This window comes from Melanerpes formicivorus, unplaced genomic scaffold (genome assembly GCF_026170545.1).
Source record: "Melanerpes formicivorus ecotype bairdi unplaced genomic scaffold, bMelFor1.0.p_v2 SCAF_3, whole genome shotgun sequence".
Classification (NCBI taxonomy): Eukaryota; Metazoa; Chordata; class Aves; order Piciformes; family Picidae; genus Melanerpes; species Melanerpes formicivorus.
Genome location: NW_027142355.1, coordinates 13,263,672 through 13,282,136, shown reverse-complemented (window position 1 = coordinate 13,282,136; position 18,465 = coordinate 13,263,672). Strand labels below are relative to the sequence as shown.

Genomic DNA, 18,465 nt, shown 5'->3' with positions numbered 1-18,465 from the left:
CATTGTGTTTCATATTTCTAGACTGTAGTTTGCTTGTGAATATAGCTTCATTTGCTTCCACCCCAAACTGAGCTGGTCTGGTAATTTATTTTGGGGGGTAGTTTCTCCAAAACTAATTTTGGGGGATAATTTCAACCCACCACATTCCTAAAAAATCATACAATACATGTATGAAGAGATACAGTTCTGCACTGTAATATTTTGGAAAGAAATCCTACTAACATCTACTGGTAATCAACTGGTATTTCCTTAATTGGCCTGAGAACTAGACTAGACTGTATGGAGCTATCAGCTTCAAGAACTGCAAATATTTATAGCAGACTCCTCCTGGCTACTATAGAAGTGCAGGCAGATAATGGTTGATTTTCTCAAGCACAACCACTGCTGGATGGAACTTAAAAGTCAGCTTTTATGGTTTCAGCAGAAGCTGGCAAGATTCAAGTACAGAAGTTTTAGTATCCCAGGTTAGATCGAGCCTGGTGCAGCTATGTGTGACAACGTTTCCTATGTCACTGGAGCGGGTGTCACTGAGGTCAGGACAGGACACCAAGCAAATGGCTAGAAGATTTGGGATGGTAAGAACCAAATGATCATCGGAGCCTTGAATACTGAGGATGCTCAGGCTGGCTCTACCATGTTCACATAACACAGCTGTATTCTCTAACATACTTCAAAACTCTGCTTGTTCTGAAAAATGAGAACCTTCATAGTTTTTCACATTTTAAGAAGTGAAACAGTATTTAGCTATAAATATATACCCTAGCATGATTTTTTAAATATGACCTAACTATCATTTACTAAATATTCTGGGGTGATTTTTTGAACAACAACATTATAGAGGTGTAACAAAGGTCTTCCATTTTTAAATTCCTACTTACATTTTCATTGCTTAAGCTTCTCTTTCCTGACACAGAAAACAGAAAGTCAAGGCTGCAGCTGTTCTAAGAGCTAGAAGAGGCAGTTTGCTATAACACAGTATTAATTTAAACCATCCTTGTGCATAGTTCCCTTCTTTTGAGAGGAAATTATGAGGATTATGTGCTCCTTCCAAAGGCACTGCAGAGTTTGTGTACGATGGGCAGAGAGACATGTTCACATTTTACATTCTCCCATTTCACAACCCATCCTGTAAGCAAAGAGAAGGTAATGGTATCCATGGTACATCTCCTAGAACCCTTTCCTGCCCCACCACTGCTGCTTGTCAAGACTAGTCCTGGTGTTCAGATAAGGAGGGAAGAAAGCATTTTTTACCGTATGAGAGCAAGCCTGTCTTTTTCAGATGGATGATCATCCAGCCACTGGGAGTAGCGAGCAATGGACCACTCAGCCCTCTAATACAGAGAAAGGCAAAGAAACACCAATTACACATAAATGTGAAAAGGGAAACACATACACCAATTTCAGAATCAAATATGACATATATGAAGGCCAAATGTGGCTCTCTTAAAACTGAGTTAAGAATGAGTTAAGGAGTAAGAGACAACAGAACTAGCTGAGTACAGTATTTGAGAGTTCAGAGGGATCTCCTACGTCAGCAGTTTGCCCAGTTCTGACAAAGGTTTGAATCTGGATTTCCGGCATCTTACATAAGCAGGTTCCAGGCAATTTGCAGTCTAGGATCAGACCTGCAATTCCTTCTGTGAACTGACAGAATGTTAAAGAACTACGAGTTCTTTAATAAATTAAAATCAGGTTATGTTCTTCCTACTGTTAATGAATCAAAACATGAAGTCAATGACTGTAACACCTTTGCTGCAATAAAAACAAAGGGCAACAAGTCACAGGAAGTATGAACTTGGATACTTTCTATTAAAATAAATAGGGTGAAATACAATGGTCATTCGTCCTTAGGACATCTCAAAAGGAAAGACAGATTGATCTTATTACCTGGAAGGGTGATTTTAACTCTGGTGGTGCTCTTGTAAATAAGAACTGAAGAGCAGTGCTGAATGGAATAACCTTTCCCAGAGCTGGGCTGCTGGCAATATGCTCACTGGTCTGGAACAGCAGTGGTCTGGAAAAATATAACAATATACTTGTGAAAGGAAGAAGTTTATCTTATGCATCAGGAAAATGTCTATAGACTATACTAGCAATATTGTGTTAGGATAGAATCATCTAATTTGTTTTACATTAGTCTGCATCTGAGGTTTTCAACACAGGTTCAGTTTGTAAAAAATTACAGAAGTTGACTATTGTAATTAAACACAGGAGTGCAGATCTTATGCTTCAGTGAAAACAATGAATGTAACAATAGAACCTGCCGTCACACAGAAATTGCACTGAAAGCAACACCAGAAAAAGTACAATTTGGAAAACATTTGCATGACAGATTAATAAGTCATAGTTATACTCTGCATAAAACTGAAAAGAACTTTACAAATTTCTAATTTGCAGGTGGGTGTTGCCCCAAAAGCTCCCAGGTGAATCAGTTGTGAATGCCAATGGCTAGATCCTGCAACTCACCTGAATGACCTCAGCTGTCTGTAGGACATCCCTAGGTCAGCAACTCGTCGACACAGTGGTGCTACTGCTAACTCCATCTGTAAAAACAAACATTTTAATTTGAATTAGATTTTCCCTGAATCACAGAATCATTTTGGTTGGATGAGACCTCTAAGATTAAGTCCAACCATCAACCCATCACTGCTAGGTGTTGGTATTGGAACTTGGCATTGAAGTAGCCTGCCTTTAAGCAATAATCCAAACCTGCAGACCGAGGCAGTGACTTCGCACTGGTGGCTGAATTTGAGACGGGAAGTTACCTTTTCCTTACATACTGCATTGCCCAAGCCAAGACTTTTGCCTTTGAAAAAAACATCCCATGACAACTGATAGCGATAATCTGTGATTCAGAACAAAAGGGATCTCATGAGCTTTCTGAGAAAGAAACTTTGTTTCTCACAGCAGGTCTATTTTGTTAGTGCTGTTTCCTGATGAAGCTCTTATCTTACTGAAGCTCTTATCTTACCACAGCCTAGGAAGAAGGCAAACTTAGGCAGATCTCCACAAACCACCACTATAGAAGTGAAAATGTATACCCATTTCAGCTGGGCACCCTTTCCTTTGGCAAAGGAAAAGGTTAAAGTGCTTCCTTCTTACAACATTTAGTCCCAAATTCTAAGGTACAAAACCTACACAGATCAGAGAGAAAACAGCTGGGATCTATCACCACAGTGTCATACAAAATAACCAACTGGCAGTGCAAAGCCACTCCCTAAGCCTAGGAACCTTGGGATGCAAGTCCCACATCAAGCACTTCCAGGTTGCTTTAAATCTGCATTGTATACTACACAGAAACAGAAAATTAACAATAATCCAGGAAGGAGAAGTAAGGACCTTTAACTTCTGCTTTCAGATAAATACTCTGGCCCTGCTTAATAGCCTGTCTCCCTTCTCCCCCCACATATCTTCTTACTCTAAGGCTATGAACTGGCCCCTTCGCTACAGCTGCATGAGATCCCTGTCCTGTCTCCCTGTAACCGTTGCAGCCTGAGGACTAGGTCACCTCTACCACATGCAAGTGCAAGGGGGTTCTTGTTTCTTGGGCTGAAAAGCACATAGAAGCCAGCTCTGCAGCTTCTGACCAAGCATACTATCCACCAGTCAGTGTGAAAGGCACACAAAATTGGAAGCAAACATTCCCACACTTGAGGAGGAGCCTTCAGGTGCTGTGCCATGTGCTGAATTTTCCAGCACAAGAGAGTAAGGCTGAGTGCATGCTCTCAGGACAGGCAGGTTCTCACTGGGGATTTTTTCAGGGAGGTGCTCCAACTCCAAATTGCAATGAAGCTTAGGCCAAGTTCAGCATGTTGTTACCCTGGATCTCCCAGCACACGCTTCTGAGCATATATGGGAGCCAAGAGGCTGCTCTGCTGCACAGGATCAATAACAAGTAGCCAAAATGAAGAGGTAATTAAGTAGGCTCTGCTGCATCATGATACAAGAACTCTGACCCTGAAACACAAACGGGAGGAAGACTGGTTTCTCCAGAGTTTTATTTCAGGAATCAGTACTGGCTAGGGGCAGCTGGAAGAACCTGATAGCCTGCAAGATCTGATGTCCTAGCTCTGGTGGGAGCTGTGGACTTGTAACTTGTGAAGAACCAGGGAGAAGAGAATTCTTTTATGTTCTTTAGAGAATCTGGTATCAGCAAACTGCCAGTCTGACTTGAGGAAACAGAGATGCTCAGATCAAACTGTACTCATGAGAGGAAAGAAATCTCAGCACAGCAAAATGTGATTTTGCTTATTAAGTTTTAAATGATTGTTTCACTCCTGAAACATAATATGATGTAACAAGATGTAAGAGAAACTTTCTACAGCTCCTTATTAAATTCCTTATTAAAACAAATTTTAAATTATTTCTGTTGAATTTACTTGGCAGTTTCCATAAATCAACTCTAACATACTAAAGAATAAAACTTACTTTAGAAAGTTTTATTACTTCATCCTCAACCTTTATTCACTGTATTAAATTATTAGTACCACTAGAAGCAGATAGATTTATTGGCAGCAAATGTTTGACTTGTGAAGTACTAGTGCCAAAGAAAAAAAAATGGTTTTAAGCTTTGTAGCATCCTGTGCCATCTCAAACTGACTAACAAGAGTGGGAATGAGTGAAAACTAATGTGGTAAAAACGTTTGTAAACCACAGAAACTTTTTTTGGTTGTGTTTTTTTACACTGTTCTGCTCTGTGTTAGAAGCCCATCTCTCCAATAAAAACTGTACTTTGCACAGTAACTAAGATTGCTTTCTTCCCTTAAATTTCAGCTATTTGTCCAATCCAATGATGCAGTGAGATGCTACAGCATCTTTCTGCTGTTTTAAGTGGGGGCTTTTGTGTCTCCACTCAGGATTGTGCCAGCTGGCACCACTGGCCCAGGAGTGTGTGCCAGGGAGGAACTGTGCAGCTATAACAGCTGCTGCTTGTAAGGTGCAAGAACTGGGCAGGGGACCAAGCATACATCATTCCTTGGTTTTGCTACCTGTCATCACCTGAAGCTGTATCAACTGTTGATTCATGCAGCATGTTTATACTGCAGCAGCTTTTGCTATGGTATACAGCTATCGTTTCCAGAGCATTTTGGTGAGCTTTTACATGCTGAGTGATGTTTCTGCCTGTCTGCAAGCCAGTATTTGCATGATGTGTGCAAAGTCTTCCATCCAGCCATGTCCTAGGGACTTCAGATATGGAGGACAAGTAGCGTCTTTTGTTTCTTTTCCAAATGTCTCTCTCGGAACTGAAAATTCGGATCAAGCACATCCAAGCATTAATTTGAAACCACAGAGGCTGAATCAACTAATGTGAGACAATCATTAGCACAGGACCCAAGAGATACTGTAGGAAGTGCACATTCCTGACAAAAAGGATGAGGCAGCTACAACAGAAGGCCTAATGATGCTGCCTCATTTCTACTAACTGTTCAAAACCCATTGCTTTTCCATGATCATTCATGTTATTTTACTATGCTTCACAGAACACAGTGGCAGACCCTTGCACAACATATGCTTCTTCTCAATGATTCTTGTCCTCTAAGCTCCAAAAGGCTGTATTATCTTTTCTTCTCACATGACCTTGCCATAGCCTACGGCTAGGTGGTCAATTATCTGCTGAACTATTCGCTGGCTAGCCACATTGTAAAAAATACATCACATGGTTGGCCTCTCTAATTGGATTATGTTCAGCAACCCAAGGGTGAAGTTAGTAAGTAGTCTAGATACAGATAATGCATATCTATTGAGGAATGCATTGAAAAACCTCATAGTGAAGTTATTGTTTAGTGCCTGTTGTGGTATTTTCAAGATTTCTCATTACTAAATAGTTGTTTTTTTGGCTGGAAAATCTTAAAATTTTTAGCAATTACATTTCCTCCTGGTCAAGATGAATTCTGTATTTTTAAATCTTAACTCAGAATGCTTTATTTCTAGCCATTCAACAGGAGAGAATGCTTTAACAAGCAACAGAGCAGAAGATCTCTGAACTATCATATGAAAGAAGCTGGTTTTGAAGGGATGCAGAATTTGATTTCTCTGCCACACAGCAATTACAAAATACTTAATTTTAAGTAAATCCTTCAGCTTTAATATCTCCCAAATACCCCACATCAGAAAAGAATCCCCCCCCTCCAATAAGAGAGTTAGCATTATACATTAAGTGCACTTTAGCTTTAGTAGTTTCTGTCCTTATGACTACAACTGTAATTTGAGCATCCTTCTTCTCTCACTTCTCTGTAAGAAACTAGAAAGGATATGACAAGAAGTACATTTACACTTGTATCATCATGTTTGATCAAATGAGCATATCTGTTTACATCTTTAAAAACCAATGCCTTTTTAATGCCACATATTGAATCAGGAAACCAGATTCTGACCACAGGCTAATCAGCAGATAGAAACATTTCTTCTGCACTAGAATTTAGCATTGTCAACCTCTACAGCAAAGACTCTAGAAAAACTCAATAAAAAGAAAACATTCTATAGGAGAGAGCTCTTCACAGGAAGTTACTGGCCATTGGAATGGACTGCCTAGGGAGGTGGTGGAGTCACTGTCCCTAGAAGTGTTCAGAAAAGGATTGGACATGGCACTTGAAGCCATGGTTTAGTTAGTCATGAGGTGTTGCGTAACAGGTTGGACTTGATGATCTCTGAGGTCTTTTCCAACCTTATTGATTCTATGATTTCTGCCTTATATGTCACTTCAAACACACACCTGCGCTATGAGAAGATGGGAAATCATGCCTTCATGCCACGAGGCATATTTCTAGACTAGTTCATTTGTGATTTGTGTTACTGAACAGCTACTTTCCTATATGAGCTTATAAAATTTATGTAGCAGATGACACATTTCCATGCCAACTATTACTGCAGATTCCTCATTTCTTCAAAACAAATTTCTCAACCGATCATGCTCATATTTCTTACGTTGCATTATATTCTAATATTTGCATTGTCTGGCACTTCCATCACATTTTACAAAGGCCTGAACTACAAGCCACCAATCCTGAAGTGTGCCTGAGTATGAGTGCTGCAACAAATCTGAGCAACAAGCAAGTTAAAAGGTCCTCTGGAGAAGAACTGATACTCCCCAGAAACACAACATTTGAAAAATCATCAGGGCTCACTTGCATTCAGATAATTTTTTTTTTAGTCTGACCAGTGCTGAATTTAAAAGTAACATTTGGTATTACATACATGAATACTGAATTACAGTCACTTTAAAAATACTGTAACAAATGAAAACAAACTGCACCACTAATTTATAGGAGTGAACTGAGAAGTAACCTTGTACAATTGCCTGGATAAAAACTGAGAGCATGTAGACTGGAAATATCTCACATGAGAGTCCCAAGGAACAATAAACACAGTATGGGTTGCAGCACTGCAGACGTTTTCTAGGGCTTAAAATGCTTCTGTGCATCTGTAAGAACTGATCTTCATGAAATCATATTCATGATATTCAGGCATATACCAAGCCTGTCATACCTCTGTTTACAGCTGCCACACTAGCACACCCCTCATGTTACTGCTGAAACATCTGTAATGCACAAGACAGAAAAATACAATACTGACACAGGAAGCAGGGTAAGACAGGGAATTCGGCAGAATTACAGCAGTAATTCCTGTCTCAGTAGCTGAGCCTCACTCATGAAGTAGTGCACCCCATTAAATCCAGTTCTCAATGAAGAAAACTTGAGGCTTCAGTTTTCCCCTCTTCCATGTAAATACCTGTTGTTTTGAGGCAAATTATCAACCATAATACATTTCCAGTGCAAACATTCTCAAATTTTACTCTCAAAGTTATTATGCTGCATATAAGGCAGATGTAAGTAAAACTGAGTGCCCTGAACAAAATTTGCTGAAGCATATGAGATACCCCAAACCTTATTCAGCCCCAGATTATTTGGCTCACGCATGTTTGTAACAGTGTCTTTCCAGGCAGACCTTTTCCTTTGGGTTTGGCTTTAGTCCAGCAATGCAGTGCCTTTCTGGGACTGAGTAAAATCCTACAGGCAGCATTTATGGCCATCTGGAATAGTTTATCCTTTCCATCAAGATAGCAGTCCAGCTAATACCTGTTCCCTGCATTCCTCAGTTCAAAGCAGCAGCCACAACCTCCCCTTCTCTTTGAAGGCATCTTTTCCTTGACAAAGCCATGTGCCACATGAATGAGAGCATGGAATTGAAATGAGTCCAGCTGCGGATTTACAGCCCCATTTTGGCAAACTTGCTCTGATCTAGCCAGAAGTCCTGGAGCTACCAAGCACATGCCCAAAACCCGTCAGTTTTTCTGGGGATGTGGGAGGCCAGATACACCCCAGAAAACATGAATACAAGGCAGTCTCCACCTACAACATGTTTTGGTCCATTTTCTGTTATCCTGGGCAACAGGATATAGTGTCCAGGCCATTTGGGGCACTACAGCCCCTGTGCAGCCTGGAATGCCATGAAGAGTTCTGGACAATGATAACTTAAAGGCACAGACTGAGCATTGAGGTGGCTGTATGGTGCTAGCTGGACCCAGATCCAGTTCTTGTCTTAAGCCCATTTTTAAACAAGCCAAAAATATGGTGCAATCTGAAAATGAGAAAAAACACAAGGCAGCCCTTGCTACTCATCAGAAATTATTAAAAACCCACTTTACTCAGGAATGTGTGACTCACAGATAAGTGACCCAAACCAGCCACAATCAGAAACAGAGATGGCAGAGATTCTTCCCTCCCTGCCTTCCTCTCCTACCTCAGTTACCTACCATCCAAAAGTAGTACTCAACATGCAGAAGGTACTAATTCCCTTTTCCACTTGGATAACAATAACTGGGGCCTTCAGCTGTATTCTTTGGCTATCACACAGTGTCACTATTGATGGATTCATTTTGACTACAGTAAATAATCAACACAATTAGTGGATATTAATCTAGAAATATGCATTATGTTTAAGTCCAGTATGAGACCTAGGTAAAGCAGAAAGTCAAGTAAGTCAATCAGCTCATGAGGAGAATCCCACAAGAAAACTGCCTTTCTGTTACCAAGAGGGTAGCTCTCCCACAGGACGTTCGTGTTTCTTTAGCCTGTCTCCTACACTGCGATTAACCACTGTGGGCACTGTGATATATAAAGCAATCAAGAAAGCGACACATCGTTCCATTAGAAGAGAGAAAGATTGAAGGAATGGTGGCAAATGATGAACATACCAAAGAGGTCAGGCCAGCAGGATAAAATGTCAAGACACAGCTGAATTTAAATACAAGAGTCACTTTATAGGAGGCTCCCAGTCCTCCGTGAATGTGCCTTATGGTGACAAGGGATCTTCAAGTACTTAGTGGATGCATTTTCAGCATACAGTATCTCATCAGAAAAGGTGTGTACAGCTGGAATGCACCAATCTCTACAACTGTTTATAAAAACCTTTGATACTTCTCAGAGAACACAATGAAGTGAGGGTAAAATGCAGAGATCAGTATTAAGAGTACCTGTGCAAAATCAGCCGCAAGCCGCATCTTCCCACCTTCACCAAGGGGTCTTATTAGACTAGCGTTGCGAATGAAAAGTTCAATTGCTCTTTGGGACATGGCTTCAGTGTTATCAAAGACAAAGTCAAAACATTCAAAATGTCTGAAGTAGTCATTCATAACTCTTAATATAAAACCCTGAAGTTCTTTCATGTACAGAGAACAAGGGACATCTGGTTTTCCTGAGCTGGATAATGACCTGAAAAACAAGAAAAGAAAAAAGAAAGGGGGACAGTTAAATTCATCTTTAAAACACAACAAAAAAAACTACTGGATTCTTTAAATATTTTTTTCTATCCTTCAAAGTCATGGCATGAATTGTAGAGTCTCATTTCTACTCAGAAGAAAGACCATGTAGCTCTCTCTGGAACTGTAGTCAAAAAATATCTCTTTATGAGCTATTCCCATCTCAAAAACATAAAGGAAACCATCCCACTCTTACCCAGCTTGGAAAGCCTCCACCTGTTTGGCACTTAAACCTCAAATTCAGCTCATAAATTTAAATGCCCCAGTTGTTGATCTGAATCTCTAATAACAAATCAAAAAATACAAATGTAGGTCACAGGATTACTAGCTGTTTTCTGTATATAATTAGTTTCCTAGATTCCTCCAATCCCAGGATTGTAAAGTTAATCTACTTATCACAGAAGCAGTGCAGAAGCGACAGGACACAGAAATCAATCACCTTTCTCTTTCTTTGAATAACTGTCAAGCAAAAGAGCTCTTCCTAACTCAGGAACCTGAGCACACAGGCTATCAAACAAACGTTGGACTTTGGCTGGAATCAGTTTGTCCACCTAGAAAGGTACTTTGCTAGTGGTGGCAAAGAATAAAATTCAAAGGAAAAATCAAAACACCTCTGAAAATATACATTTTCAGTGAATTCCCATGACAGAAAACAGGACACCTGATGACAATATAAGCAATGCCAGAATAAATGTTACAACCAAAGTAATGCTCAGGAGGGAAGTCTCTTATTATAGATAGGACCCAAGATCTCTGCACATAAAGAATACTGGGCATGTTAATTAAAATGCTATAGGAGAACAGCACAATACACTAAATCTGAGCTTTCAATACAAAATATTTCAAACTCTTTAATATTTAATGATACTTTAGGAAAACTTCTCTGATTTTGAATCAGAGGCTATAGGCTTTACTTTGAAAAACAAGAACATTGACAGTTCTGTAGATTGTCTGTGAGTCCATAAGACATGAGTTTTGAAAGCAAAAAGGATTTTTATGCACAAAAATGGCCTCCTCTTGGCTTTATTTTTCTATTGACGTTGAATTTTACTCAACTGATATGCTGGGAGGAATAAAAGGGAGAAGACAAATGCTACCTGAAAATTTGTTTCAATAGATAGGTGTAGTTCTGCTTTCTATGTTCATCAAGCATCGCCTTCCCCTCAACAAAAAATGGTTCTTGCTCCAAGGACATTGTGGCAATTTCCATCTACTACACTTATGCAGGACTTCTTACTAAAGCAAAGGAAAATTTAAAATGTATTTCTAGTTACCCAGAAAAATCTTCCTGGTGCATAGTGATGATGATCGCTTCTATTGAATCCCCTACAGAGCTCAGTAACAGTTGAACAGCACTGCCCATTAGATCATGGACTGCCTGAAATAGAATAACAAAAAGGCAGAAGGAAACAGAACCTAGAAGCATTTGCATTTTTGACACCTCAAAAATACCTTGACAACAGTGCTTTTGTTATCTTTCGTCAGAAACTGCTAAATAGAAGACAAAAGCCTAAGACAGTATTTCTGCTTAATTGATTTTACCAGTAGAGTATAGAAATAAGGCTGTTTACTACAACTATCTGGCATTCCTGGTTTGTAAATGTACATGTTTTGGTGGGCACAGTTCGTTCGGATGTTCGTTGCCCAGACACTCAAGCTGCCCTTCATTCCTCAGCACATGATGAGTGCACAGCAGGATGGATGTGAATAAATGTTATCTACAGAGGGCTGCACAGCCAACCGCATGGCTCCGCAGAAAAACACCAGGTAGTGTAAAAATCACAATTTTATGTGTGTTGAGAGGGTAAGGAAGGATGATAAAGAATCCAGTTATTGCTGTGTGAATGCTGCAGAGAAAGACATTTATTTTCAGTTAGGTGACGTCTGGGTTCTGACCATTATGAGAATATTCCTGAACATAAACATTACTCGAGCAGTGATTTGCCACATGCAACATAAATGTAGCTGCAGACAGAACAGAATTTCCAAATATCTGTATATTTTTGACTAACATATGTTAACACAAAATAATACCTGGGAAAGGAAGCGCCCATTTTAAATGTAGCAAAAGCACAGCCCTATCCCTGTAGCACACAGACATTCAATTACCTTTAAGGCCGTTGTGACTGTTTGCTCAGCAGCTACTGGAAATGAGCTCTGATTGGTAACAACCTGAAAATTTTAAAGCAATTGTTAACAGCCAACCTTCAAATTATTAGAATCTATAATGTTTAATTTCACTTAAAAACATACTGAGTTATCCTTAGTAATGAGTGGTTTATATAGGTATAGATAAATATCAAATGTCTTTTATACAGAGAGAATTTTCAAGCATCATTCCTGTGCTCTCAAATTTCCTACGGAATCAGCTTCTGCCTTTGCAAAGAAATCAAAAAAATTGAGTTCAGCTGAAATTTTGCTGAAGGCTTAACAGAATCAGAATAAAAAGAAGTGGTGTGTTCTCCCACTGCTAAGTAAAGAATTCATGAAGAACTATACAAGCAGCTCATTTGAAAGAATGGCTGCTCTTTCTCAGCTTTATGACTGTTAAATACTTATGTGCAGCTACAACAATATTAGAATTGAAAGTCAAGGAATCATCTGAAGGAATATTCTACCAATTTCCTTGCAATTATGAACAAGCTATACAATAGTATTTTTAAGCCATATAAGTACTGAACTCTAAGTCTGAATTATATCAGATCTCCCTCCAACACTAAGGCACAGGAGGTTCATTACTAAATACATCAGAGAAAGCAGACTTAGAAGTTGATCTACCATCTGTTTGCAAAATCCAAGCAAATTTTATAGGCTTTATAGCTTTTTTTAACATTCTTTAAACATATCCAGAGTCAGGAGTACTCATGGTCTTTTTTTTCAGGCTAGGTTTTAAACATAATTAACTACAACTATAACAGTTTGTTTTAACTTACAGAGGCTGTGTAAACATTGGCATCACTAGTAAACTGGAGTTATTAATAACTGTATTTAGTTCTGAATACATTTCCTGGCCAGACTTTGGTCACAGCAACAATGCATGGAGATATCTGTGATGTGATGCTTTTCTTGATTTCATCCTTTTCTTCCCCTTTTGTGTTTGAACACAATTGTGGGAAAGCAGTGAGGGTCTCCTGAGAAAGGTAAGTTTAGACTAGGAGAGGTGCAGACAAGGACTATTAAGCTGACAGGTACAAAGGCAAATATTACTTGACAAGGTATTTTTTTGTTTGTCCCAGAACAATAGCTGTGAGATGTAATTACTCTATATAATCACATCTTTCACTCTTTTGCTAATACTGATGATCAGTCACATAGCAGTACTTACAAGGGCTAACCAAGTCTCAAGGAGTTGTACAAACGCATAGCAAGGTACAGCTCTTAACCCAAAATCAGGCTGTATTTGTCAGAGTTCTCATCAGCTAATGGGAGAACATGCAAAGAAGTTAACATGGCAAGAAGAGAAATACCAAAGGAAGCATACCTTCTGGACTGACTGGTGCAGTCTGTACAGCGAATTAACTACAGCCATATTCCTCCTCTGTCCCTCTGTGAGAGGTCCAATCACCTGGCTGGCATCTCCTTGAGTAGACAGCTGTAATGATTGCAGAAATTGTTAAAACAGTGCATCACCAGAAAAATAAAGTTAACACTTCAGTAACAATGTTCTTCCATTTAACTCATCTTGATTCACCTGATTTCCACCTCCAGGTAATACAACAGGAGCTACAAGAAACTGTTGTTTCAGCTCCCCAACATAGCACTCAGAACCAGATCTCTTGGAGATACCTATTTCCAACATACTTCAACTTTATAATCTCAGAGTCAGGCACAGTCACCTACCCAAGGATGCAGTACAAACTAGCAGCAAAGAACTGAACTGGTATGCTTTTCCGTATACCTTCAACCCTTACTTCTGTTAACTATTCAAGCCTCTCATTTACAACTCTGCTTCTCAAATAGACGGCTTACAGCTTTGTACGTTATTAGTGGCTTCTAAGTGAACAGGAAATATAATAATAACCATCATCATCATCATCAAACAACCAGTTTGGAAGAGACCTTCAAGATCATTGCGTCCAACCCATCAACCAATCCAACCCACCTAAACAACTACAACAATTAGAACTGCAAGGACCAAAATTGCTGGTATGCCTTTAGAAAGAGCTCCATGCATGAATTTTTCAGATTCTTTTTTTTTTAATTTCTCTAAGTTCCACAAAGCATGCACTTTTTATCATTACCACAGAAATCAAAGTTCCACGTGATACATACATAGCAGTTAATTACAGAGCAGTCCCATAAGGACACCACAGCATATGTTTCTAATTTAAAGTAAAATAAATTCTAATTGGGAAACCAAGGAAAATTTTATTGTGCATTGAAAGCTGCAAAAATGCAAAGAATCAACAAAAGGCTATGAGAATACTAGAATTACATCTAAAAATTGCAGCAAGAATAGCTAGATGGTTTTACTGAGATATAATTATCTGAATAGTTATCTGTATTTCAGCATACAAAAATCAAACTCCAGGAAACTCCCAAAGATGCCTAGCTCCAAAATTCTCACAGTAAAAACAAATTCAATTCATTGAATAAGTCAAGAGACTTATATGAAGTGTGTCTTTAAAGACGGTTGCAGGTCCTACAGAAATCTCCTAAGCTAGAACTGAATACGCAGCAACAACTGTTTGAAAGCAAAAGGAACAAACATAATGTGTACATTTTTAAGTTATGGGAAGCAGTGAATCTTTACTAGTGAAAGACCATTCCTGTACTTCCCATAGCTTCCACTTGGCATAAACACAGACATCATGCAACCAAAGTTACTTAGCATTTGCCAGCATTGCTAATAATGAAGTTTTAGAGAAGTCCTTGTAGCACACAATAGCATTACAGTGGCAATACCAGTTAATTTCCCTTTCTTCAAATTTAGGGACTATTTCAGGATAAATAAGTTTCTGAGGCTTTTGCAGAGGGAAAAATCTTTTTCCAATGTGTCTTCAATTATTTGACATCAGAATGCATCCTCAGACTAGTTGACAAAGTATCATCTCAGCATCTTCCTGCCTTTTTGATGAGAACAGCCACGTGAGTTTCCTGCTAGTTCTATTTGACTAACTTGACTGGTTTTAGGAATTCTGCTTCTCAGGCTTACAGCTTCACAGATTGATAATAAAAGAACTATTCAGAGATACACCCTGCCCACACAACTGACCACCCTCCCAGAGCCCAACAACCTGCTTTTCACACCTTTTTTTAAGCACTGCACAGACTATTCAGTTGGAATTTTGCACATTTGCAACTACTAAAGACATTGCTAAGACAGTAACATTTTACACCCTGGTTGTATAAATTTCCATTCTTTGGAGTCTCCTGTAAAGGTTTCACAATTCCTTTTTTTCAGATGTGATAAAATCATTAGGCTGTGCCTATTTTACTGGCAAAACCCCTTAGTACACAAGGGCCATAGCGCACAAAAGCTTCATAGACCAGGTCTAGAAATTCCTTACAATCACCCACTCTTTCTAAAATTGTTTACTATAATAAATTCCCTTAAATCAATCAATTTGAACTTCAACAGCTAGAAGTGTTGATCCCTTGTGCACCTAAAAATAAAACCACTGGTCTAAAACAAAGATGATTGGAAAACTCAACTCTTGTAACTAACAGTAAGAATTGGGCATCCCAGGGCTCCCTAGGACTGCTTCTCCTGAAAGTGTGCCATGGGAACACTTGGCATCTACATGGGTAGGCATGCCCTACCATAACAGAAACAGCTAGCAGCTACACTGATGGGCATGCCTTTTCATGACAGGCACATCTGGTGCTTAACATGGGTATGTGTACCCTACCACCTGCAACAGTAGTCTATGGTCGTTGCTCCCACCTCTTGCTGTCACTACAATGACCTTACTTTGAGGCAAGAAGGCTCTGTACAGACTGTGACATGGTTCGTGTACATACACTTTGTCACTGGCATGTTTCTGGATTTCAGGTAGTCTATTATTCCAGTATTTCAATGCCTCAGGCTGAATTCTTGACACCTCTAACATTCATTGTACGATCATGTATCCAGGTACAAAAATGCCATTGTTGTGTCTCCCTGTTTCCAGCAAACCATAGTTATGGCTCATTTACCTTAGACATAAATCATCCCTCAATTTATTTTCCATCATACCAGGTTTTATTAATAATTCACATTCATCATTCATACAGCAATATTTTGAAGTTCTGTGCTGGACACAGCATATGCATTTAAGGCCAGTGGTAAATATAAGTCTTTCTCTGTTACTTGTCCACTGAGGATTGCAATACATAAATAGGTTGTCAAATTATTTTGAAGTTTAGCCACATCCACTCAGATGACAGGCACAGTCCAACAGCCTTCTTTTTGATGGGGGCAGTAGAGACAAAATCTGATACCTTTTTAATCAGTTATATTAATCCAGAAATGCAGAGGGCCAGGAGAGTAAATTTATGCTAAGCAGAAATAGGGAGGACAGAAGGGGTGACTTCATACCAAAGAATTTATTTCAGGAAAGAAACAATTATGTGTAGCTGTAGGACCAGATGCCTTCTCCAGGGAACCATCACTCACCCTGAGAGCTAGTCTGGCCTGCTAGCTGAAAACAGAGAAAAAGAAACCATACTGAAGCCAGACTTGAATGACAACTCGGACTGAACTGTTGCACTTTTCTATATTTGTCTTTAAGCAAAGCAACTGACTCCCTTATGCTCTTCACTTTAGTTGGGTAAACTAATCTGCTTTTGCTTCAATGCCTGTCTGCTATTTACACCAATTTCATGGGTAGTAGCAAAGTGCAGGTACCTCATTACCCAGCAAGTGGCAATTCTGCAGTGGATGATAATGTCAGTACAAGCTCCCTTTCCCAATATCAGCTACCAGCATACTAGCAACATTACATGCTCATGAGGAAGAGTGGAGTGAGGTAGAGAAGTCTCCCAGCAATGTAATATTATTTTTATATATATATTATTTTTATATATATATGTAATATATATTTTTATCAGGCATCCCAGCACTAGGACAACGGCTATGTCTTCTGATACCCTCAAAAATGTGGACATGAGCTTTTACCGCAAGCAGCCTTTCAAGAAAACTCAAAGGGCTGCTGTTACACTAAAATGATAAAGAAGCACTAAAGGCACTGCCTTTCTGACATGTACACAAGGACATTCTCCAAGGTAGGAGGACGAAATCTGTGGGTTCAATCCAATAGCTGACCAGATGGAGGAAACGGCTTAGAAGATTTTTCTTGAAATCAGGTGGTTTATTGAATCAAAAAGGACACTTGTAGAAGCTGATACAAAAAATGTCTCATGAAGAGGAATATGAAGACTGAAGGCCATCTGACTTGATTCAGCCTGACACAGTAAGCCATGACTTGTGCTCTCACCAAATTCAGAAGTCTTTCTGGAAAATACCATCTTTAGTTTGTATCCTTCATCATACCAACAGTTACAGTGCTTCACCTGCAGGTGCTTCATAGTGGGTCAGTAAGTTGCCCAATGAAGAAAATTTCATGAATTTCCTGTACCTGACCATGTGCAGGAAAGCACAAAGTAGAGAAATAAGCGCTTCTTTTGAGTAATTCATCTAGCCTATTTTAGAGACCCTCCTCTAGAGAGTCAATGCACCCTGCACATACTTATTTCCCTCTGCTAACTATAAAGGGAATCTAAAGCATTAGATAGACACAGGCAGCTATACTGTCTGAAGTCATGTTAGATATTTCCAAACCATGTCTATGCAAAGGGGGTACCCGTGCTGGAAATAACTAGATCAAGTGCTTTGCATTTTACACATTTCTGTGCTTAATACCCAAGAACAGACATGTAATTTGACAACATGGATTTGATCTCGTATGTTGAAACATGTGCTATGAGATTGCTTTGGGTTTAAATTCCTGTTTTCACCAGGAAGCAATGAAAGCAGAATTTAGATTAGGATGTGAATCAAATCACCCCTCGGGTTATAAAAAAATGCTAACTGCATATGTCTTTTTTTTCCCTATAATTTGTGTCATGTTTCAAAATGACTGACTTAGCTCAGAAGTGAGCTGGTTTGCTACCATTCCCTTCACCAATTAAACACTTTGTGAAAAAGCTCAGTTTCACACTAAGTAACTAAATCTTGTGTGCATCCTTGTTGACAGCCTTTGGAAAGCTCCATTTATTTTTCTCTTCTCTGAAACAGCCTCAGCAAACCCACTCTCAAAACAGCAGGAAATAGCATTGTAATTTAGGAGTAGAGAGATCTTAAACAAAAATAGGATGAAAGTAGTGTCTCTAAACAAAGCATTTGATCCAACTCAAGGATCACAAGATAATGTGTTTTGATGGCACAAATTGAACTCCAATTGTCAAGCTGACATTTGCAGGAATAAATACACTCTTAATAGAAGCAGCTGATGTGGCGGTACCTCTGGCAGAAAACAATCAATCCATCTGGTACTTGGCTTCCTGCCTGATCCTGGCAACTTATTATAAATCACAAAATGAATTTACAGAGTTTCTGAGTCAATAAGTCTTGGCCCTGGGATCTCTCCCATACGCTACAAATAATTGGGATTATTTACTATTAGGTTTAATGTTTTCCATATGGCAGAAGGAATCTTTTACAATCTCTTTCCATCCAAGAAACACAAAAGTTTACTAGAATCAGTTTGCTAATTTTGCTAAAAATT

At 39.1% G+C, this 18,465-nt stretch overlaps 1 protein-coding gene across 4 annotated transcripts in view; it reads right to left on the bottom strand.

Moving 5' to 3' along the window:
- The window catches only part of COG5 (component of oligomeric golgi complex 5), a 181,775-nt gene that overhangs the window by 12,324 nt on the left and 150,986 nt on the right, over positions 1 to 18,465 (bottom strand). For all 4 annotated transcript variants that reach the window (XM_068166880.1, XM_068166898.1, XM_068166887.1 and 1 more), the window contains 7 exons: positions 13,239 to 13,349; positions 11,867 to 11,929; positions 11,032 to 11,135; positions 9,473 to 9,710; positions 2,467 to 2,543; positions 1,888 to 2,014; positions 1,252 to 1,331 (listed from right to left, as the gene is read on the bottom strand). In XM_068166880.1, the coding sequence (XP_068022981.1) occupies positions 1,252 to 1,331; positions 1,888 to 2,014; positions 2,467 to 2,543; positions 9,473 to 9,710; positions 11,032 to 11,135; positions 11,867 to 11,929; positions 13,239 to 13,349 (800 nt within the window). The remainder of the gene's footprint in view (positions 1 to 1,251; positions 1,332 to 1,887; positions 2,015 to 2,466; positions 2,544 to 9,472; positions 9,711 to 11,031; positions 11,136 to 11,866; positions 11,930 to 13,238; positions 13,350 to 18,465) is intronic.